This window comes from Danio rerio, chromosome 16 (genome assembly GCF_052040795.2).
Source record: "Danio rerio strain M-AB ecotype USA chromosome 16, GRCz13ab, whole genome shotgun sequence".
In the NCBI taxonomy this organism is placed as follows: Eukaryota; Metazoa; Chordata; class Actinopteri; order Cypriniformes; family Danionidae; genus Danio; species Danio rerio.
Genome location: NC_141036.1, coordinates 13,312,453 through 13,336,320, shown reverse-complemented (window position 1 = coordinate 13,336,320; position 23,868 = coordinate 13,312,453). Strand labels below are relative to the sequence as shown.

Here is a 23,868-nt window from a genome sequence, read left to right as displayed (position 1 = left end):
TGGACGGACCGACAGACGGACATACTGACAGACAGACAGACAGAAAGACAGACAGACAGATAGATTAAAACAGTTTGAAAAAGAATGGATGGATGGATGGATGGATGGATGGATGGATGGATGGATTGATGGATGGATGGATGGATGCATGGACGGACGGATGGACGGACGGACAGACAAACAGACAGACAGATAGATTAAAACAGTTTGAAAAAGAATAGATGGATGCATGGATGCATGGATGGATGGATGGACGGACGGACGGACGGACATACTGACAGACAGACAGAAAGACAGACAGACAGATAGATTAAAACATTTTAAAAAATGATGGATGGATGGATGGATGGATAGATAGATAGATAGATAGATAGATAGATAGATGATAGATAGATAGATAGATAGATAGATAGATAGATAGATAGATAGATAGATAGATAGATAGATAGATAGATAGATAGATAGATAGATATTTTAAAACAGTTTGAAAAAGGATGGATGGATGGACAGACAGACGGACGAACGGACGGACGGACAGACAGATTAAAACAGTTTGAAATAGAATAGACGGACGGACGGACGGACGGACGGACAGACAGACAGACAGACAGACAGATAGATAGACAGACACTTTTCATGAGTCGTGTTGATCTAATTTAATGCATGACGGACAGACGGATGGATGGATGGAAGGATGGATGGATGGATGGATAGATGAGTGGGTGGATGGGTAGATGCATGGATGGATGGATAGGTAGATAGATACATAGGCAGGCAGACAGACAGACAGGTAGTTATCTTGTCTGGAGAAATGTTTTACAGTATGTACAGCCTGTTTGGTTTTGGTATTTTAATCCCGTAATCATACAACTGGAAAGTTATTAATGCCCTCTGCCTGCTCCTCCTTATTATTTTCAGCATGCATGTGTGCTTTCATATTAACTAGTGTTATTTTGTCTTGCAAAGACAGCAGACAAAAATAAGTCTGACCCTCCATGCCTGTAGCTCTTTGCCCATATTACTCATGCTAATCTATGGCGTCATCACGGCGTGCAAATGTATGTGAGTACCGCAAATAAGTGGAGGTGCTCTAAGTTCACAGCACTGAACTGACGTCAACAACATGTATTTTTTTGTGTGATATTCAATAGAATTAAGTGTAGCCTAGCTGATTTTGTTTTGTCATTCTTACAGGGGGGCAAAAAAGGAGAGAACTTTGATAAGTTTTTCACATCCACCTCGTCCGCCCTCACACCTTCTGACCCTGATGTTCTCGCAGCAATAAATCAAGAGGAATTCCAAGACTTCACCTTCATGAATTCAGAGTTTCCCCCTTCACCCCTCACTGCTGTCTGAGAATACCTTAATCAGTTCACACGTACCAATTTCAGACTCTTGGATCGTTCTTCATAAAAAATTGTGTAATTTGGCTTCAGCTTGCTTACAGATAGAACAGCCATTACCTTCTAAAACTACATCACACATATGTTGAAGTGCCCCATTATGCTTTTTTTTAAAGGTTTTGAATTTTAAGAGGTCTCCTTCCATATTTTTACATTTTCAAAATTGTCAATAAGTGTTTACAGAACACAACTCAGTCTCAGTAATCCTGACATCTGGCATGCTTGAAATCCTCTGTATTTGACAAATGTAATATAACAGCAACCAGATACTTATGTCTGCCAATTTTAACTAAGCTACTGTCAACAAAGGAGTTGTTTTGTTTATGTTTGGAAGGCTGCTTCACTCTTGTAGTGTTGCCAGTTGTTATAAATAATGCGTTGTAAGAGTTGCTGGGCTTAAAGGCACAATATTTTATTGCACAATAGAAAAAATATACATTATCCTAAACATTTGGAAGCATGTTTAAATCATATTAATAGTATTGTCACAGAATCCTAAAATGTATTTAGTATGATAAAACAGAGCCACCACCAGAAGAACCGGAAGTAGTCAACTGGCATAGTAAAAGCTTGCAGCTGGGTTTGCAAGGTTGCACTCGTCTCTCATCAGCAATAGCTTCAGTGATCTCATTCCTCTTCGGGAGGGGAAACTTCAATGCTGTGTGGAAACTTCCACTATGTGGATTTCGTCAGAATCCAATCATCTGAAAAAGTATGTACATGGGCCAATGAAATGCCAATGAGTTGGCAGCGTCAGCATGCACAGCTGTCGCTACTAACAATCACTTTGGAATAAAAGCGCAGCGGGTGCCAAGTTGAGCATCCTTTTCACTTCAGATCTTTTCACGAAGCTTCTGAGAGAGTTGATAAGGGCTTTCTCTGACTGTTACGACAGAGAGAGAGAGAACGAGCAAGCTGCTTATCCCGGTACAGAGTGTGTTATATGTGGCAGACAGTCGAGCCGGGTTTCTTCCTTGCCTGGCATTCTTTGGGTTTGGTCCTCCAGAGCGGTATATATTGTTGCAAATTTTCTAAAAGAGCAACACGGCCGTGTAGTGCGTCTTTTTCAAGACGTCGCTGCAACTGTGGGTTTCTGGATGTGGTGGTTTCCTGTCCTCTGATGATGGGCACGAGCACTGAGTTTCATGTCTGGGGGTCCAGCATGTTAATGCAGTGCTCGCGGGCAGTGCATGCCATTATTGCAGTGGCATGCCTGTTGCGCAGCTAAGATCGCGGCTTGCTCTTGTAAAAGGGCCACCCACCCCAGTTGTACCCCGCTCCACGGTGGGCACTCAGGCAGATCTGGGGGTTACAGTGGAAGTAAATCTGCCGCCCTCGAGCTTATAGACCTTTCGCTCCTCCACGCACTCCATCCAAGCTTCGAGTGAGAGAAGCGATCTGTCCTCGAACCCACTCCCTATACCTATGTCTCCACCCTGTACGCTATGGCCACCTACCAGCGCTACCATGCGCAGGTACTGGCACAGCTACATGAGGGTGGTTCCGACCCAGGCATGTTGTGCCTGCACCGCACCCAACTGTGCTCTAGAAATCAAAAGTCCGCTGCGTGTGCTCTGGGAAGGACGATGGCCACATTAGTGGTCCAGGAATGCCACCTCTGGCTATACCTTAAGAAAAGATATGCGCAAAGTTGAGAAAGTTCGCTTTTTTAACTCGTCCATATCCTAGGCTGGCCTGTTCAGTGACACCATCTGTGGATTCACCCAGGAATTCACGGCAGTGCAGTCGGATACGATGGGTCATGTATCCACATCCACTGCTTGTTGCTGAGAGGGCCCGTCTACGAAAGCTTCTCTGACCCACCTGCGCCTCCGGCCAAGCAGCAGCACCAAGCACCTCACAGGCAACCAGCGCTGCCTAACCCAGGGCACCACTAAGTACGATAAATGGACCACGAAGCGCCCCTGACATGGGCCATCTGGAGAAAAGGCACTTCTTCCCTGGTGGGGGGTCAGGGATCTTTATCTAACGACACTTAAAAAAGTATCGAACCTCAGAGATAGCATTTTTCCCTTCTCCGTATGTGACAGCCGCAGGATTGGTGCACTTTGCAAGTGGCTTGCAAGCTGTGGGAGGACAGTCTCCCTTCTCTCACACTTCCAGCCCCTCTTTCTGCTCCTAGGTGCGAGATGAGAATGACTTTCTTGCCTCTTGCTCTTCCGTGGGACCCCCGTGCTCCCCAGATTAGCCCTCCCACTCTACACGCCCCACTGCTGGTATGTCAGCGATCGTAGCGATGAAGCCACTAGTGAGGGCTCTGCCTGCCTAGTTAGTGCGGGCCAGCCCTTCGCGGTGGCTCATACGCATGATCAGACTTGGCTAAGCGATTCAATTTATGAAACGGCCTCCAAAATTCACAAGTGTGTATCTCACCAGGGTCAGCCCTGTGCCCATCCCTGTTTTGCAAGAGAAGGTTGCGGTCCTCCTGGCGAACGATGCAATCTAATGGGTCCCTCCAGCTGAGATGGAGAGTGGGTTTTACAGCCTGTACTCCATCGTGCCCAAAAGAGCAGTAGGCTACGGCCAATCCTTGATCTGTACATTTTGAACGGCGCTTTTCACAAGCTGGTGTTCGGAATGCTTACACAGAAGCGTATCCTCCGGTGCGTTCATCCTCTGGATTTTTCTGCAGCAATAGACCTGAAGGGCGCGTGTCCCCATACTTCCACGCCACCGTCAGTTTCTGCAGTCTGCGTTTGAAGGTCGAGCCTGGCAGAACAAGTCCTCCCCTTCGGGATCAATTAACTTGTGTACAGAGACAGAGTGCTTCGACACCCCAACCTATTGGGGCTTCAGAACAACCGAGAAAAGAGTCCCAGTGCAGACCATCTCTTTTCTCTGGTTGAAGCTGGACTTGATCAACATGACGGTGTGCCTCCCTCGAGAGCACGCCCAGCTGATGCTGACCTGTCTGAGAGAGTTCGACAGAGAGACTGTGGTCCCACTGATATTTTTCAGAGGCTCCTTTAGCATATGACATTCACAGTCGCTGTCTCGCCGCTCGGGTGCTCCATATGAGACCGCTTCTGCACTGGCTTCATGATCCGGTCCCAAAACGTGCATGGCATGCGAGCGCGCAACGGGTGCCTGTTACTCTGCTGTGTCACCACGCCCTCAGCCTCTGGATGGACCCTGCATTTCTATAGGCCGTGCTCCCACTGAGTCATATGCGGCGCTATCACTGCATTTCATTCTTTCCAACCAAGCTCAACCATGCAGACAATGCGCTCTTACAGCAGTTTCACCTGGGAAAATGGAGACTCCACCCCCAACTGTCCAGCTGTTATGGGCTGTGCCTTTCTCTCTAACACAGAGATACGTGCGCTCTCTTGCTTGAGTTAAGTGTTGGCCCGTTACGTAATTGGCATGCCTGCTAATCCGCCCATGTTCTGGGTATAGGTGCGCGCTATGTGCGATCCCTGCTGGCGATCCCAAATGCTCATTCAGAAACGATGTAGTCCCCCCCTCCCAGGCGAATCTGTGTCTTTCCTTCCAGCTAACCATCTTTTTCCTATGCGTACTCCTTCTTCTCAGGCCTAGTCCATATGTTCTCTTGCCACCATGTCTCCCCACTTGGACAGCAGATGACCCCCGCAGCCTCCTCCCTATCAGGACTCCATGCTTTCCCAATATACTGTCGTATTAAAAGTGTGATAAGTAAGGGCCAGTGAACACATTGGAAGACCGCACCTCTGGTGATGCAGGTGCGCTCACGTTCTTGGCTTGGCATAACCTCTTATTGGGGGCAAGGTAGTTTAAATTATTGTGGCGTTTTCCATACATTTCCCCATAGTGGAAGTTTCCACATAGCATCCCCGAAGGGGAACACTCTGATTACCAAAAGGGGGAGGAACTGAAATGCTTTGTTCCTTTGCCACAATGATTGCCCCTTAGCTGGTGGGTGTGAAAGTCTCTTCAGCTAGATAAGGATGCTCAGCTTGGCACATGGCACGTGCTGCGCTTTTATTCCAAATTGATTGTAAGTAGCAACAGCTGTGCATGCTGACGCTGCCAACCCGTTTATATACTCTTTCAGATGATTGGACTCCCCAAAGTGGAAGCTTCCACGTAGCATTTCCATTCCCCCTCTCGAGGAACGAGGGTTATTTTAGTTAGCGATTTGCTTTGACAACTTTCCAACCACTTTTCTATTGCTTTTCAATGCAAATGTGCTTGACAGATGTCCATAAGCATTACGGTTGATTCTTTTGAAGCGCTGTACATAAGTGCTGCATTTTTTAGATGCCATGTCAAGTTAGAAAAACTTAAGTTTTAAGGTTATTGAACACTGAATTTAAAATTTTTATATATTTTCTCCGCATGTTAAAAATTAAATTTGAAAATTTCATCCATCATAAAAAATTAGATTCATGATTGATTTTTATTTTTATTTTTTTATTTTTTTGCATCTGAAAATGCATTTTGAGAGGTGTTTTGATCCAGGTTTTATTTATGCAGCTCTTTAAAAAGGAGATGGAACTCTCCTTCCTCTCTCCACAATATACAGGCAGATTTATACTTTTGCGTCAGGTGCATGCATGTGCTCTGGTGCAGCCTTTGTGTGGTCGCATAGCCCTCGCCCTGGCTGACGCCGACACTGGCGCACACCTCTCAAAAAATGTACATGTTGCAACGACGTGTAGCGCAGGCTTCGTGATTGGTTGGCTTGGTAGCTGTGACAAGTGTGGGCAGTGCTGAGAATCGCGAGCCTGATGGAGTGTTTACAAGTGTTGAGTTCTGTGAGGCAGCACTAGATAGAAACTTTTGTTTTGTGTTAACCTTATGATTAAAGTTGTTGCATGTTTGAGTTTTAGCTACTTGTAGTATTCAGAAAAAAACAAAACACCCGCGAATAAACTCGACACAAAGGAACATAAAAATACTGCCAGCTAGCATTTTGTGTTATTATAGAGCAACACAAACAGTATAAATATATGGCTTTGCGCAAGGCAGGTGCTGTGGGTCACGGCATCATTTGATATAGAAGTATAAACCAGCCTTGAGGGGATGGACCCATTATTTCCTCTTTCGTTTTTTAAGCAGGGAGAAAACAACAAAATCATTTTCACTACTCAAAGACATTTTGTATTGTTTTGTGAATTATTTCGCAAAGATCAATACGCATTGGACTCAATGTGAAAAGTGTGCGACAATTTTTCTGATTTAAATTCCAACAAATCGCATACGAAAATTTCCGACTTCAGTGTGCAATGACCTTTACACACAGCGCTGCTTATTAGTGTCAGTTTCAAAGCAGTGCACCAATCAGAAGAACTTGAAGAAATGGGGTAAGCATTGCAAGCGGCTGTGTTCATATTACCATAAGTTTTGAAAACATTAGTTCATCCATCAAGATAATTTCTGTTGAAGTCCGATTGGATGTGATGAACACGTACACTCTCGTGATCCCACACTCTTTGCATTCTCATCAAAATTCACCTTTTTTTTTGTTGTGAATATGCGCTCTCTAGTGGCAAAATATACATACTGTGCTTTAAAGCAATCCAGTTTATGAACTTAACCGAGTATGTTATGTAGCACATGTTTTTCTTATTTTGTTTTGAGGCTTATTTATTTTTAAGTTGAAGAGTTTGGATGAAGTGCTTAATTCTAATTTGCTGTTACTAGTAAGTAAGTATGTACCACATGTGCATATCACATACCTGTGATTTCTGCACAGAAGAGACATGTCTCTACAGGATGATACATATTTAATTACATCCTTTACCATTAGTGTTGTTCTTGTATGATATACTTATAGAAGAGCATTGTGTAACTATCAGAAACAGTTCCTAATTTTGTTTGCTACCAGTATTTGAACAACATTTGCACTGACAGCATACGAGTGTAAATTTCTTTGTAGTTCAGGACTGCAAAATACTGATCCCTTATCATGCACAGTAAAGAAACATGAATAAATGAGAAAGTAGAGTGCACAATATGTGCATGATATTACAGTTATTTATTAACTGCAAATCTGAACGTGAACAGCAAGACACAATGATCAGTTTAACTCTCTTTGCCACTATTATTGTGTTTAAATAGTCAATTACGATCAAGATTAAAATAATTAATTATAATTCCCTATTCCTTTCATATTTAAAACACTAAATGAACTGTAAAAGCATGATATGGGGCACTTTAATCCTCTTTAACATTTCAACAAATAAAGCTTTAATAATATTTAGCTGGTCCACTCAGCTTGAAATATTTAAGGGTCATGCATTCATGTCATTATCTCATGGTACAATATATAGAGTCTTATTGGATAGGGATGCTAGTAGTTGGCATGACCTAATTATAAAAGGCAGCACTATAGAAACCAACATGACATGATTTCCCCCATGTTTTAAAGTTCACTTCAAGCTGGTTATTTAATCTCTGATCAAACTAGTGCTGTTCTGCTTGTCTTTGTGTGTGTGTGTGTGTGTGTGGTCCTGTTTGCTCTGGTTCGGTTTAGTTAACCAAATGAGTGTACACTGGTTAGCAAACACATTTAATTCTTCAGATGTAAGCATCAGACCAGTGGTATAAACGCTCAAAATTTTGATTTAGGAGTCACACACGACAGCTAGTGTAGATGTAAAAAAATATATATTTAAAAAAAGAGCATATTATACTATTTGTTTGTGACATGAATGTTACTGTATAAATATGTAGGCGCATCAGAAATTCAAATAAGGTTGTATACATAATCTTAGTCTTTTAATAAAATAAGTCTTTTGGACCCGTGACTTGAAAAACACTCAGATTTAGATATTTATGAATTATTCCATACATGTATTTGCATATCTATATAGAGTATGTGGAGTGTATTATAAAGTAAACATGTTGATGTTTATTCAGAGTGCATAACTGAATTTTTATATGAATGTGTTAGCATTTTTACATCAGCACAAAATAAAAAAAAGTCCATGTCAAGGTATTTTTGATTACTTCTAGCATCAAGCAAAAGCTTCCCCAGGTGTCGTCATTTAGATATTTTATTTATTTACAAAATGTAGAAGTGATTAAATGTAAGCATTAGTTGTTATAATTTCTTCGATCTGCTCAAGTTTGTGGATGAAATCATTGGTGTGGAGTGTATATTATAAATATGACTTCATTAGACACTGTGAGGTCTCAAAGATCAGCATGCACTTGTCTTGCATAGCAAAAATAAATAAATAAATAAAAATTCATGATGCCTGACCTGGAAAGACCCGAGTCTGCAGACTGTGCTAAAACTGTCCATCTAATACTACTTGAAAGTTGCTCTGGCAACAAAACACTGCCAACTGAAAACTATCAACATTTTGTGTGTACTGTTTTGACTGATGGGAGAGGAACTACATGTTGAATAAAAGGTGATGTAAAGGAAGGATGGAGTAAATAAGTTTAAGTTTAAATTGGCTGTATGTAAATACTTTCATGCACCAATTGCTTTTATATGTCTTAACAGTTGTTATGAAACTATTAAAACGAGACCTCTTTGGCTTCCTAAGTTGCCTACAAAAGCCTGCAGACTGATTTTTTTGTGTGAAACGGGAAATTTAGTGAGATATTGAAATGGATGTGACGTTTCATGCACTGCAGAGTATTCCAGTCTATAGCAAAGAGCTTAAAATTACCAAGAGGCGACACTCAATAGAACATTTCATTGCAACAGCAGCGCCCAGCAACAGCCTCGCGATTCCGTCATTTTTTAGTGAGAGTGATCTGCCCTCCATTGGAGTGGAGGAACATTCGGGGTTACTAAAGTAACCCTTCGTTCCCCGAGGAGGGGAACGGAAGCACTATAAGTGGATTTGATTGTTAAAATCCACGCATTGGGAGGTTCGGTTCAGAAGCTACTCGTCTGAAAGAGTATTGAACGGGCCAATTAAGAATGAATTGGCAGCGCAAGCCTGCGCAGGTGAGCGGCATAAGCAATCAGCTGAGTATATAAGCTCACCTGGCTCCAGCAGACGCTATCCTTTTTAAGCTGAAGAGACTTTTAACAGCTAAGGGACAGTCATTATGGCGACGGAGTATAGTGCTTCCGTTCCCCTCCTCGGTGAACGAAGGGTTACTTTAGTAACCCCGAACGTTCCCCTTCGGGGGGAACTCCAGGACTATAAGTGGATTTGATTGTTAAAATCCACGCATTGGGAGCCCATTGAAAGCGCCATAATGACTGCACCTTACCAACACCCACCATGAGAGAGCGGTCAGGCAAGCGTGACGCACCCAGATCACGAGAGGCGTGGTCCTCCAACGTGCCCTTGGCCCTAACTTATCCTACTTCAAAAGAAGTTTTACGGAATAGGTATCTTTTTTGGGAGTCGCTAGCGTCTAGATAATTCTAGGAATACACAACAGTACGTTGGGAAGCGTGCCATCCCAGTAGGGAGTATGCTGCGGAGACCATCCGCACCCAATAGGGGGAAACAAATGGAATTACATATGGACTAACCCTGAAAAGGGGGAGTGCGCATAAAAGGTGGTTAGCAGATAGGGAAAGCACGGGTCCGCCCAGGGGGGGAACTTAACTGTGGCGGAAAAAGCATATGGGGATCACCAGCGGGGATCGACCATAGCAGGCACCTATACCCAAAACGCGGGCTGACCAGCGGGCAGACCTACTACGTAATGGGCCAGCAAGTGACTCCTCCGCTGAGTCAGTGCTGGGGGCCTCGGAGGAATCTGCAGGGCTCACCAAATAGGGAACTTTACTGACAGACAGGAGGGTGCACATCTCTCCGTGTTAGGGAAAAAAGGCACCGCAAGCGTGTACAACACCTACCGAGTTGTTTCCTCAATCACCAAAGGTACCTAACACCCTTGAGGAAACTGGCTCCACTCGCAGATTATAAAATCTTGCAAATGTGTTGGGTGTCGCCCAGCCCGCAGCTCTACAAATGTCTGTTAAGAAGCGCCACGCGCACACGCCCAAGAGGATGCAACGCTCCGAGTGGAGTGCGCATGCACTCCTGGGGGGCGCGGCTGGCCTCTGCTCAAATAAGCACATGAAATGGCCTCCACAATCCAGTGGGATAAACGTTGTTTAGACACTGCACTTCCCTGCTGCCGTCCGCCATAACAGACAAAGAGCTGCTCAGAAGATCTAAAGTTCTGAGTACGGTCCACATAAATGCGCAGAGCGCGAACTGGACAAAGTAAGGACAGGGCTGGGTCTGCCACCTCCGGGGGCAGCGCTTGCAGGGTTACTACCTGATCTCTAAAAGGAGTGGTAGGAACTTTGGGCACATAACCCGGGCGGGGTCTCAGAATAACGTGAGAAAATCCCGGCCCGAATTCCAGGCACGAGTCACTGACCGAAAATGCCTCCAGGTCCCCGACCCTCTTAATGGAGGCCAACGCGACCAGCAGAGCTGTCTTCAGGGACAGAAATCTTAAAGATACTGTATCAAGTGGCTCGAAGGGATCAAATCGCAGGCTCGTGAGAACGAGGGCAAGATCCCAAGAGGGCGTGAGAGGAGGGCGAGTTGGATTAATTCGCCTAGCGCCTCTGAGGAACCGGATGATGAGGTTATGCTTTCCCACGGTGCCGCCAGTCACTGCGTCATGGTGAGCGGAGATGGCAGCAACGTAAACCTTGAGAGTGGAGGGCGACAGCCTGCTGTCCAGCTTCTCTTGAAGGAAAGAGAGCACAACACTGATCTGGCAAGATCGGGGGTCTTCTCTGCGAGAGACACACCACTCAGTGAATAGACTCCACTTCAGGGCGTAGGCGCGCCTCGTGGAGGGGGCTCTAGCCTGAGTGATGGTATCAACCACCGCGGGCGGCAGTTTACCTAAGTCTTCCTCGCGTCTATGGACCACACGTGGAGGTTTCAGAGATCAGGACGAGGGTGCCAGACGGTGCCTTGTCCCTGAGAAAGTATGTCCTCTCTCAAGGGATCTGCCAAGGGAGGGCCGTCGCGAGGAGGGAGAGCTCTGATATCCAGGTTCGGTTGGGCCAGAGGGGTGCAACTAACAAAACCTGCTCCTCGTCCTTCCTGACCTTGCACATTAACTGAGCGATCAGGCTCACTGGGGGAAACGCATACTTGCGTACGCCCCGAGGCCAGCTGTGGGCCAGTGCATCCATGCCGAGAGACCCCTCGGTCAGGGAATAAAACAACTGGCAATGAGCGTTCTCGGGGGAAGCAAACAGATCGATCTGGGCCTCCCCAAATCGCGCCCATATCAGCTGAACAGACTCGGGGTGGAGTCTCCATTCTCCAGAGTGAATCTGCTGACGTGAGAGCACATCGGCTGCACGGTTGAGCATACCTGGGATGTGAATGGCGCGCAGCGACTTCAGCCGCGGGTGACTCCAGAGGAGCAGACGGCGGGCGAGTTGAGACATGCGGTGAGAGCGCATACCCCCCATGCGGTTGATATACGCTGCCGCCGCTGTACTGTCCGTCCTGACCAGCACGTGTTGCTGCCCCAGCGCCGGAGAAAAACGGCGGAGAGCAAGGAACACTGCCAACAGCTCTAGGCGATTGATGTGCCAATGCAGCTGGGCACCTACCCACAGGCCCGCAGCTGCATGCCCGCGACACACGGCTCCCCAGCCTGTGCTGGAAGCATCTGTTGAAACAACAACATGACTGGGCGCCTGTCCCAGAGGCACACCGGCCTGCAGGAACGAGGGGTTGTTCCAGGGGCTGAGGGTGCGGCGACACAGCGCAGTAACAGTGACTCGGTGTGTGCCCGCATGCCATGCGCGTCTTGGAACTCGATCTTGAAGCCAGTGCTGAAGTGGTCTCATATGGAGCAATCCGAGCGGCATGACGGCCGCAGCGGAAGCCATATGCCCCAGGAGCCTCTGAAAATATTTCAGTGGGACCACTAACTTGCTGTCGAGCTCCCTCAGACAGTTCAGCAGCAGGCGAGCGCGCTCTCCGGAGAGGCGCGCTACCATGGTGACCGAGTCCAGCTCCATCCTGAGAAAAGAGATCCTCTGCACCGGGGCGAGTTTGCTCTTTTCCCAGTTGACCTGCAACCCCAATAGGCGGAGATGCCGGAGCACCTCGTCTCTGTGCGCAGTCAATTGCTCCCGAGAGTGGGCTAAAATCAGCCAGTCGTCGAGATAATTGAGTACGCGGATGCCCGCAAGCCGCAGAGGCGCTAGGGCACCCTCCGCGAGTTTGGTGAAGACCCGCGGAGACAGAGAGAGCCCGAAGGGGAGGACCTTGTACTGCCATGCTCGACCTTCGAACGCAAACCGCAGAAACTGACGGTGGCGTGGAAGAATGGAGACATGAAAATACGCGTCCTTCAGGTTTATGGCTGCAAACCAATCCTGAGGACGAACGCATCGGAGGATGCGCCTCTGCGTAAGCATTCTGAACGACAGCTTGTGAAGGCAGCGATTCAAAACGTGCAGATCTAGGATTGGCCGTGACCCACCGCTCTTTTTGGGTACGATGAAGTACGGGCTGTAAAACCTGCTCTCCATCTCGGCTGGAGGTACCGGCTCGATTGCACCCTTCGCCAGGAGGGCAGCAATCTCCTCTCGCAAGACAGGGGCGGACAGGGGATTGACCCTGGTGAAATACACGCCCATAAACCTGGGAGGCCGTTTGGAGAACTGTAGTTCGTAGCCGAGTCTGATCGTGCGTATGAGCCACCGCGAGGGGCTGGCCCGCGCTAACCAGGCAGGCAGAGCCCTCGCTAATGATGTCATCGCAGCAATCGTTGACGTACCCGCGGAGGGGCAGCGAGGAGCGGGTGTGCTGATCCGGGGAGCGCGAGGGTCCCACAGAAGAGCTGGAGGAGAGCGTTTCGCTCTGGCTCCGCACCCTGACTCCTGCGCGGAGTGGGTGTGCTGATCCGGGGAGCGCGAGGGTCCCACAGAAGAGCTGGAGGAGAGCGATTCGCTCTGGCTCCGCACCCTGACTCCGGAGGGGTGGCTTGGGGGCTGGGAGAAGGGAGACCATCCCCCCAGCGCCCGTGAGCCGCTGGTGGAGCATGCAGACCTTGCGAGCTGAGAGGCGGCGCGTCCCAGGCTGGCAGGGCCTGCAGTGCCCGTGAGCCACTGGCGGAGTGCACCGAACCTACGAGCTAGAGAGCTGAGCTCAAACTGGAAGATTTCGGGCTGTCACCTCTGGAGAAGTGGAAAAGTGCCCTTTCATTTCATGGCAGTAAAAAGTGCCGTTGGAAATGGCGCCCCGCCCTCCAGCGGGGAAAGAGCATGTTCCCTCCTCTCCAGATGACCTGTCCCAGGGACGCTTCGCGGTCCGTTTGCCAGACTTAGCGGCGTTCTAGGCAGGGGGAGTGGCCTGCTTCCGAGGTGCTCGACGCGCTCGCTTCGCCAGAGGCGAGTGCGGGGGCGGTGCAGCTCTCGTAGGCGGGCGCCTTCGACGAGGAGCAGGTATGGATGGCACGGCGGGCGGAGCGGGCTTACGGGGCCACCGATTAGACATCACCCATCGGACTGCTCTCTCACTGCCTCGAATTCCTGGGTGAATTCGCAGACTGTGTCGCAGACCAGCTTGGGATATGGGCGAGTCAAGAAAGCGGACTTTGTCAACTTCGCGCATATCAACCAAGTTTTGTTAGAGGTGGGGCTTCTGGACCACTAGTGTGGACATCGTCCTCCCCAGAGCACACGCAGCGGACTTAGTAGTCCGAAGAGCTTAGTCGGCTGCGGTGCGAAGCTCATAAGCCTGGGTTGGACCCACCCTCGTGCAGCTCGGCCAGCGCCTGCGCTTGGTAGCGCTGGACGGTGGCTATCGCATGCAAGGCGGATGCAGCCTGGTCCGTAGCTTTGTAAGCTCTAGCTCCGAGGGAGCCGAAAACTCACAGGCTTTGGATGGGAGACGAAGCAGACCCCGCCAAGAAGAGGCGCTGCGCGGATTAACCGCCATCGCACACTCAACCTGAGGAATCGCCACATACCCCCTGGCTGCTCCACCACCAAGAGTGGTGAGGGTGGAGGGACACGCAGCACGAGCAGAAAAAAGGTGCTTTTTAAGACCGCGTGAACCTACTGTGCGTCGCCGGGAAGAAGGGAACCCCCCTCTAGTCGGGCCGGCCGCGGAGCTGGGGGATAAACCATCTCCAACCCACGGCCGAAGCAGCCCGGGAAAGCACGGCTAACACGTCCATTTCAGTATCCGTTTTGACAGCGCTCACCTGCCCGAAGGGGGCGAGCGGGTCCGGATCATCGTCGGACAATGAAAGCCCACCCTCCGATGCCGCGGAGGACATCTGATCTCCGGTGACAGCGAGCGTGAGAGCTACCATCTGATTAGACGGATCACTCCCAGCACCCGAAGCTTGGATGGAGCGCTTGGAGGAGCGAGAGGTCCGCGAGCCCTTAGGCGGCGGATTATCTCTTGCTGGAACCCTCAGATCTGCCCGAGCGCCCGCTGCAGAACAGGAGGCGACTGGGGTGGCTCGCTCTCTCACGAAAGTTAGCCGCGATCTCAACTGCGCGACGGTCATGGCATCGTAGTGACGACATGAACCGCCCCCGAGAACCACATTAACATGCTGGACCCCCATACATGTAATGCAGTGATCGTGCCCATCATCCGGAGCCAGGAAACCCCCGCAACCAGAAACACACAGTCGGAGCGCCGTCCTGAAAAGGACGTGCTGCACGACTGTGTTGCTCTTTTAGGATGCTTTGCAACAATACGCACCGCTCTGGAGGACCGGACCCAAAGGGACGCCAGGCAAGGGAGAAACCCAGCTCGACCATCTGCCGCTGCGTGGACTCGCTCTGGACCGGGAGACACTCGTTCGCTCGAAGTGGCTGTAGACAGCAGGAGGAACCCTCATGAAGCTCGATCAGAAAAGTCTCTGAAGCGAAAAGGATAGCGTCTGCTGGCGCCAGCTTAGCTTATATACTCAGTTGATTGCTTATGCCGCTCACCTGCGCAGGCTTGCGCTGCCAATTCATTCTTAATTGGCCCGTTCAATACGCTTTCAGACGAGTAGCTTCTGAACCGAACCTCCCAATGCGTGGATTTTAACAATCAAATCCACTTATAGTGCTGGAGTTCCCCCCGAAGGGGAACTATGAAGTCACCTTGTAGGCGAATAATCTGCTAGCATAAAACTGGTTCCCTTGATAAAATCCCTATAGGATTTTCTCATAGGCTTTTCGAAGATTGGAAATAATAAGCTCTGTGTTCAAACACTGTTCATTACACTTACACGTTTTGTCCAGCCCGATAATTCTCACACGAAAATACAACTTTGAGCCCTTTGGACCTCAAACGCAAGAACTGAAAAGCTAACATTAGGCTATAAACGGACTATACAGTGCTCTCGGGGCACTCGTCCGTGACGTCAGCACCACCCTGCAACAGACAACTTTTCTAGCTTATTTTTAGAAATATGGTCAATGAAAAAGAGTTAATCTCTCTGTTTATTATATTATAACCCACGCTATATATTATAAACAAATAAATATGCAAGAATACATAGACCTGCGTTCCATTTGGATCGTTTTTACAGGGGAAATACATCTGTTTTGCTTTACGGTTGTTGTAAAAGTTTTAAACTGTATGTATAAATGTGCCTACATAGTATTATCATAAGACATATTTAAATAAATGTATCGCTTGCATGCACACAGCCTGCTTACCTTAACAGATGACAGAAAGGAAGCATGAGGAACAAGTCTATATGCCTGCAAGTTCCATCATGGACACAGAACAGCATTCAATACTCTTTTTATGTCATGAAGTCCAGCGAAAGCAGCACATACAATCACATATGCTATACATTTTATGGAGGAGTGTATACTGCAGTTACAACAGAGTTAAATGTGTTCAGATGAAGAAAAAACCTGACGAAAAATCTATTGATCACATTAAAATGACAGTTAACATCCATGTATTTTTACACATTTATTCACATTTTTGCATTACTGAGAGCAGGAAAGAGACAGTCTGCACTGGTAAGCAGTTTCTTCATAATATTGTTTAATTAAAATAAATGATCAACAAATTAATCTGTCTTGACAGTCTTTACATGTGAAGGCATTATCCGCACACACTAGGAATTACCAATTAGAAAAACACTACAAACTATAAAATACTACTGATGAAAATATTTAAATAACAGACAAATCCAAATGCCCAATACAAGCGGGCAGCGCTCCAGACCACTTCAGCCGGATGACATATAATGTCTCTGACACCGCCTGTAGTCCAATTTAGCAACTTGATTGCAAACATCATTTTAAAGAAGCGTAATCGATTTAAAAAATCAAGAGTGTGATATAACCGATGTGTTTTATGTTGTAGAATAAAACGTGAAAGTATCTTGAGTTTGTGTTAGCCACGAACCTTATTTAAGCGATTTTACTGGAAACCCAGTGACTTTGGGACAAGGGAACCGGAAGTGCTAAAATGCTAATTCGCTTCCGGGATTTTGCATACAAATTGACATCATAGTTCCTCCGCTCTATTGCTGTCACTATGAAAAGGAGCTACTTTGTTTTTTATTTTATTTATTTAAAAAGCCCAATAAAGCTGAGATGCAACCTGAAAGTCTCTTATACAACCTAATACAACACTTTATCACAATAATCAGCACTTTTAATAGTTTATTTTACAGACTTATAATATGCTGTTGTTCTATTGGAGTTTCATTCCAAAATGGCAGCCGCACCATCTAGTGGCTGTGTCCGAAATCGCACTAGAGTGTCGCCTCTTTAGTGATTCTATGCTCTTGGTCTATAGTCGCCTTTCCACTGCACTTGACAAGCGATAGACCGGAAGTCCTTCATTTTCAATGGAGAGTATTGCAGGAGCTGCGAGGACTTCCGATCATCTCCGTAAGCGAAAAATTTGGATCCGATTTGAGTTGCAGATGTGTTTAAACTCCTGTGACTAGACCATATTCGACTGGCCGACCGGATGTGATGTGTTCCAGTGTTGTCCAAGCAAGTCTGTGTGCGCGAGATGAGAATTAGTAGGGTTTTTTTTTTTTTTTGCTTTTTTAAATCAGAAATAAGTCAATGTATATATACAAAAAACATTTCTATTCATAAACAATAAAAATTATTTTTTATGTTATCTCTACCTTCCCTCCAAAATGTTTAGCAGTCTATGAGTTTCTAGTATTGCATTCATGCAACCATGGTGAATGCACCGAGAATAAAGGCTCTTTATTCACTGCGAGAACAGCTTCTCTCCCATAGTGCACAACAATATTGAAAAATCCAAAAGTATCTGGATGCAGCCTTTATGATGTAAGCTGAGATTGCATCACTCAGCGATGCAATCTTAGACACAGTGCACTCAATGGAGTGAGTGACATTACTGTGATGGATAGGGTTAGGGGTGGGGTTAGGTGAGTGCATTAAAAAGCATTGGATGCAGCTCCGATTGCACCTGGCCTGCATCCAGACCCCTCTCTAAAATTCTGTGTGACAGCCACAAGGGGGCATATTCCAACAGTCGTGTCGCAATGATGTGTGCAGTGGAAAGGTGGCTTTTGACATGAAATATATGCGGTATCATGTTAACATTACCTGAATAATGATGTACTAATATGTCAACAAAATGTTACTTTATTGTGAACTAATGATGAGGTAAGGCATGCACTAATCCAAAAACTGACTTTAAAAACAATGTGTCAGATGAGTTCATGTGTGAATAATGGCTACCTTGATTGCTTGTTTGTACATGTTTTCTTAATTAGGCTAATGAATTAATTAACACTTTCGTTTTATCTAAATGCAATCAAAATGAACTCAAGACCTCTTAATGTACACCCCCAAATCAGAAAATGTTGGGGCAGTATGGAAAACACAAATAAAAAAAAGAAAGTAGTGAATTCTAAATTTACAGCATATCGTGCTTCAAAATCTCTATTTACATTTCAGCATTAATTGTGCCATCCCAGAAGTGCATGCTACTTTTTCCAAGGGCACTTGACCATGACCACTTTGAACTTGTTGCTGGTAACAGTCTGGATGTTCCTTTTTCATCTTTGCTCCAGAGCACATAGTGTCCATTTCTCCCATAAAATACTGATTCATCTCTGACCACAGTACACATTTCTACTATTTGATAGTCCATCCCAGATGCCTCTGAACCAAGAAAAATGTATGGCTCTTCTGGACACTGTAAACATAGGGTTTCCTTTTGGCACAGTACAGTTTTTTTTTATAATTATTTTTTTCTGTTTTTTTACCTTTATTGAATAGGAAAGTAGAGAAAATTCACAGGAAAGCATGGGGAGCAGAGAGAGGGAAAGGACAGGCATAGGACCACGAGGCGGAATTGAACTCAGGTCGCCGTAAGCACCGGAGTGCATGTGTCGACTCCCTAACCACTACACCACTGACGCTATGGGCACAGTAGTTTTAACTAGCATTTGTGGATATACCTACGTATTATGGTACTTGACAAAAGTTTGCCAAAGTAGTCCTGACCCCATGTGGTGATATCACTTATAGATAAATGATTTTTGTTGCAGTGCCGCCTGAAGGACCAGAGATCATGATTGTTCAGCTTAGACTTGCGCCCTTGTCCTTTATGCGCTGAAATTCACCCAGATTCTTTTAATCTTTTAATTATATTATGCACTGTTGAGAGTAAAATATCCAAATGTCTTCATATCTTTCTTTGAGAAACATTTTCTCATGTATTTGTTGGCAAACTGACCATCCTCGATCCATCTTTGCTGCTAAAAGCCTAGACCTTTTTTGCATGCTGCATTTGTACCAAATCATAATTACAATCACCTGTTGACATCACCTGTTTCAAATCACATAATTATTTAACCAATTTACCTGATTACTGGCCCTTAATTGCAACTGTCCCAACTTTTATGAATTTTATTTTTGCAAAAAACAAAATTGGAGTATGTTTATTAGAATATGGTATTGGAATTTGTTTATTTTGGAAAATGTGGGAAACCCATCACTCGCAAACCATCAGTCATACATTCTCATGCAAACACTACGGACAATTTAGCCTACCCAATTCAACTATAGAACATGTCTTTGGACTTGTGGGGCAAACCAGAGCACTCGGAGGAAACCCACGCGAACGCGGGAAGAACATGCGGAAAGACCATGCAAACTCCACTAAGAAATGCCAACTGACTCAAACGAGGTTCAAACCAGCAACCTTCTTGCTGTGAGAGTGCTACCCACTGCGCCACCACGTCACCCAAAGTTATTAACCTTTCACCAGAAGTTTATCAGTATAAGGGGAAAAAAACACTAGCTATGCATATAGATATAACATATAATTAGCATCTATTCTTAATTTTTTGAGGTTAAAACTTAAAATTGTACACTTAAACTTATAGACAAACAATAAACATTCTGTGTTAGTATTTCTGTGTTAATTAGAAAACTCCATTTATTGGTTTAATTTGTGTGTTTTCATTCAGATAGATGGATGGATGGATGGATGGATGGATGGATGGATGGATGGATGGATGGATGGATGGATGGATGGATGGATGGATAGACAGACAGACAGACAGACAGACAGACAGACAGACAGACAGACAGACAGACAGACAGACAGACAGATAGATAGATAGATAGATAGATAGATAGATAGATAGATAGATAGATAGATAGATAGATAGATAGATAGATAGATAGTCCATTTATTCTGGTCTCACAGGCTCCAGCGTCTTTGTTCATGCAGATCTTAACACTTACACTCGTCTCTCAATCTCAACGTTTTTCTCTCTTCACTCATCGTTCCATCAGTGTGGTCCCAGTGGGCTTGAGTGATATAACAGGATACCCTTAGATACCCTGCCTATTAAAAACTACCCTAACCTCCTTACTGTAACTGTCTTCATCTCTGTCATTCTCTTTCTCTCTCTCTTTTTTTTCAATGTTTCACTCTGTTTTTTTTCTAACCTCATCTTCTTGAACTGATGATTTCAGTGTGCTAAAAGTGTGTTCAAATTAAAAATCCTATCAGAAATGTTGTGCTTGTCTTGTCCTGTTATATACAGTAAAATGTAGATTTCTATCTTTTCATGTCTTTCTCCTTCCCTCCCTCACTTCTTGAGGTCAGAGTGTGCTATGCTATTGATATCTTGTCTAAAAATACTTTATCATGAGGTTAAGGCCACTCTAAAGTATAATGAGACTAACAGAGAAAAAAAAAGAAACTGAGGAAGGATGAGAGATAAGGTTTGAATCTATCATGGATGATGATAAGTGTGAGCGTTTATTCATGCATTCTCTTTGGTTTAATTTGTATGTGTGTTTCCTGATACAAAAGAAATGAAAAAGTGGTCTCTGTCAGACAGACTTTTGCTTTTGTTCAAGCTCCTTCTATGGAAAAAGACTTTGGTGATCCTTCATGCGTCTCGTCTAGAGTTTCAGAAGAGACATTGTCGTTAATTGTACTGCACATTTTCTTTTGTTAAGTCCAACAAAGATTCAGTGGCATGTAAATGTGGGTTGTTGCTTATAGTCTTCACTTTAAATTAAGACAAATTGTCAGGGAAAACTGCACTAATTGCTAATGTAAGGAGAAAATGAGTCCTCTGTCTCTTCTGACTCACTCATTTACAGTAAATGATGCTGCTCTTCGCCTGGCAGCCTTTTAACAATACACTATTGACCAATCTGTCTTTTTTTACACACCTAAGGTAACTTGTAGTGATGCTCTCTTTGTTATTACAAAAAGGTGAGCACAGGAATTTGGCAGGTCTACACTTTTACTGACATTTTAAATTAGTTTACACATTTCTGCCTTTATTATGGATGCACAAGTTTTCACTATCTAGTTAAGAATTTTGTATTTATATTAAACATATTTTACAATGTTTAAATAATATTTATAATATCTTTTTTTCTATTTTTATTTATAGCTCTCAAGTTGAAAAGGCATATTACTTTGAATAATCAATTCACAAAAAAGTGCCTTCATCCTTTGTGGCATAGATTCAACAAGGTATTGGAAATATTCCTCATAGATTTTGGTCCATATTGACATGCTAGCATAGTTGCAATAGCTGCAAATTTGTCCGCTGCACATCCATGATGTGAACCTCCTGTTCCACCACATCCCAAAGGTGCTCAATTGGATTGAGAACAGGTGACTGTGGTGGCCATTTGAGGACAGTGAACCCATTGTCATGTTTAAGAAACCAGTCTGAGATTATTCACGCTTTATCAACTGGTGCGTTATCCTGCTGGAAGTAGCCATCAGATGATGGGTACACTGTGGTCAAAAAGGGATGGACATGATCATCAACAATACTTGGCTATGGCGTTGACACGATGTTCAATTTGTACTGATGGGGCCAATTAAAAGAAAATATCCTCCACACTATTACACCACCACCAGCAGCCTGAACCATTGATATAATGCAGGATGGATCCATGCTTTCATGTTGCTGATGCCAAATTCTGACCCTACCATATGAATGCTGCAGCAGAAATCGAGACTCATCAGACCAGGCAACATTTTTCTAATCTTCTGTTGTCCAATTTTACTGAGCCTGTGCAAATTGTAGCCTCAGTTTCCTGTTCTTAGCTGACAGGAGTGGCACCTGGTGTGGTCTACGGCTGCTAGCCCATCTGCCTCAACACTCAACATCTTGTGCGCTCAGAGATGCTCTTCTGCATACCTCAGTTGTAACGAGTGGTTATTTGAGTTGCAGTTTCCTTACTATAATCTGAAACGACTCTGGCCATTCTCCTTTGACCTCTGGCACCAACAAGGCATTTGTGCCCACAGTACTGCTGCGCACTGGAAATTTTGGCTGTGGTTGTGGTTGTGCGTGAAAATCCCAGTAGATCAGCAGTTTCTGAAATACCCAGACCAGCCAATCTGGCATCAACTACAATGCTGCATTCAAAGTCATAATCTTTCTTCCCCATTCTGATGCTCGGTTTGAATTGATCAGAAGTTTGCGTTAATAGGCAGTTGGGCTAGTAATATTTATAGTAATATATATATATATATATATATACACACACAACTTCTCATTAAGTTAAAGAAGTTTAAGTTTTAATTATATCAATCTAGTAACTATAATAACTAGAACCAATGTAAATTACAGTAATTTGTTTGAATTATTCAACAATATTAACAAGTAAATAGGCTAGTTGCATACAGTATGTGAATGAATGAATGAATGAATGAATGAATGAATGAATGAATGAATGAATGAATGAATGGTTGAATGAATGGTTGAATGAATGAATGAATGAATGAATGAATGAATGAATGAATGAATGAATCATCTCATTTATGAAAAACAAATTACCAAAACTTTACCAAAAATATATTATTATTATTTTTTTATGTGTATATTTATGTCTTTGACTTTTTATTTACTTAATTGCTCATTCAATTATAATTTTTGTCGCAGTGGGCAGCACAATCGCCTTACAGCAAGAAGGTAGCTGGTTCGAGCCTCGGCTGGGTCAGTTGGCATTTCCGTGTGGAGTTTGCATGTTTTCCCCGTGTTCGCGTGGGTTTTCTCCAGGTGCTCCACTTTCCCCCACAAGTCCAAAGACATGTGGTAAAGGTGAATTGGGTAAGATAAATTGTTCGTAGTGTATGTGTGTGATTGAGTGTGTATGGGTGTTTCCCAGTGATGGGTTGCAGCTGGAAGGGAATCTGCTGTATAAAACATGTACTGTACAAGTTGGCGGTTCATTCCGCTGTGGCGACTGTGGTGAATGAATAAATGAATTATATAATATATATATATATATATATATATATATATATATATATATATATATATATATATATATATATATAAGGTCAGGTTAAACATTCCCCAATTTTCCCAAAGTGAATTTTGTCGCTAAAATATTAATATTCAATTTATTTATTATATATATATATATATATATATATATATATATATATATATATATATATATATATATATATATATATATATATACACTCACACACAAGATTAACCTAAAATCTAAAATATATCCAAATGTGTCTGTAATGTGTCTGTATGCATTATATGTTTGTAAATTAATTATAAACTTATTATTATTATAGCAATTCACTACCTGGTACTTTTTTATATGTCGACTGATACTGGTAAAAAAAATATATAATAAAATAATAAATAAATCAATTAATCAATCAATAAGTTGAGTAGCCTCCCAGTGTAATGTTTTTTATATCCTTAAGATGTACTACTTTAATCAAATTTAAAAATTAAGTCTCACCCAGCATGTTGGGCAACCATAAATGGTTTGCTATATACAGTATCAATCGTCTTTTCCCTGTCAAATTCTCTGACGCCACACATAAGCTTCAAGCTAGAAAACCGTCTTCCCATCCAGCCATACAAAATGCAAAAGTACATTTTCCATTGCGCATTACTAACCCAATCCCTACTACATATTCACACGCACATTATCGGCGTTGCTTTCGCTCTCTATATTCGTTCGGCTGGGATAAAAAAGAGGAGTCGCTAAGCGTGAGGATGCGAGGGAGGAGAAGATAACGGGGTATCAGAGGAAAATACGCACGCAAGA

General features: G+C 44.4%; 1 protein-coding gene across 4 annotated transcripts in view; it reads left to right on the top strand.

Moving 5' to 3' along the window:
• The window catches only part of prkcg (protein kinase C, gamma), a 97,372-nt gene extending 88,458 nt beyond the window's left edge, over window positions 1-8,914 (top strand). The window contains exons 17-18 of one of the 4 annotated variants that reach the window (XR_015511134.1): window positions 1,195-3,706; window positions 4,105-8,914. Coding sequence is in view for 1 of the 4 variants with exons in the window: in XM_087286763.1 (XP_087142889.1) it covers window positions 1,195-1,356 (162 nt within the window). In the remaining 3 variants the exon portion in view is untranslated. Of the gene's footprint in view, window positions 1-1,194 lie in introns of all 4 variants that reach the window. The other 3 variants (XR_015511135.1, XR_015511136.1, XM_087286763.1) reach the window with 3 other exon arrangements.
• The last annotated feature ends 14,954 nt before the right edge of the window (window positions 8,915-23,868 follow it).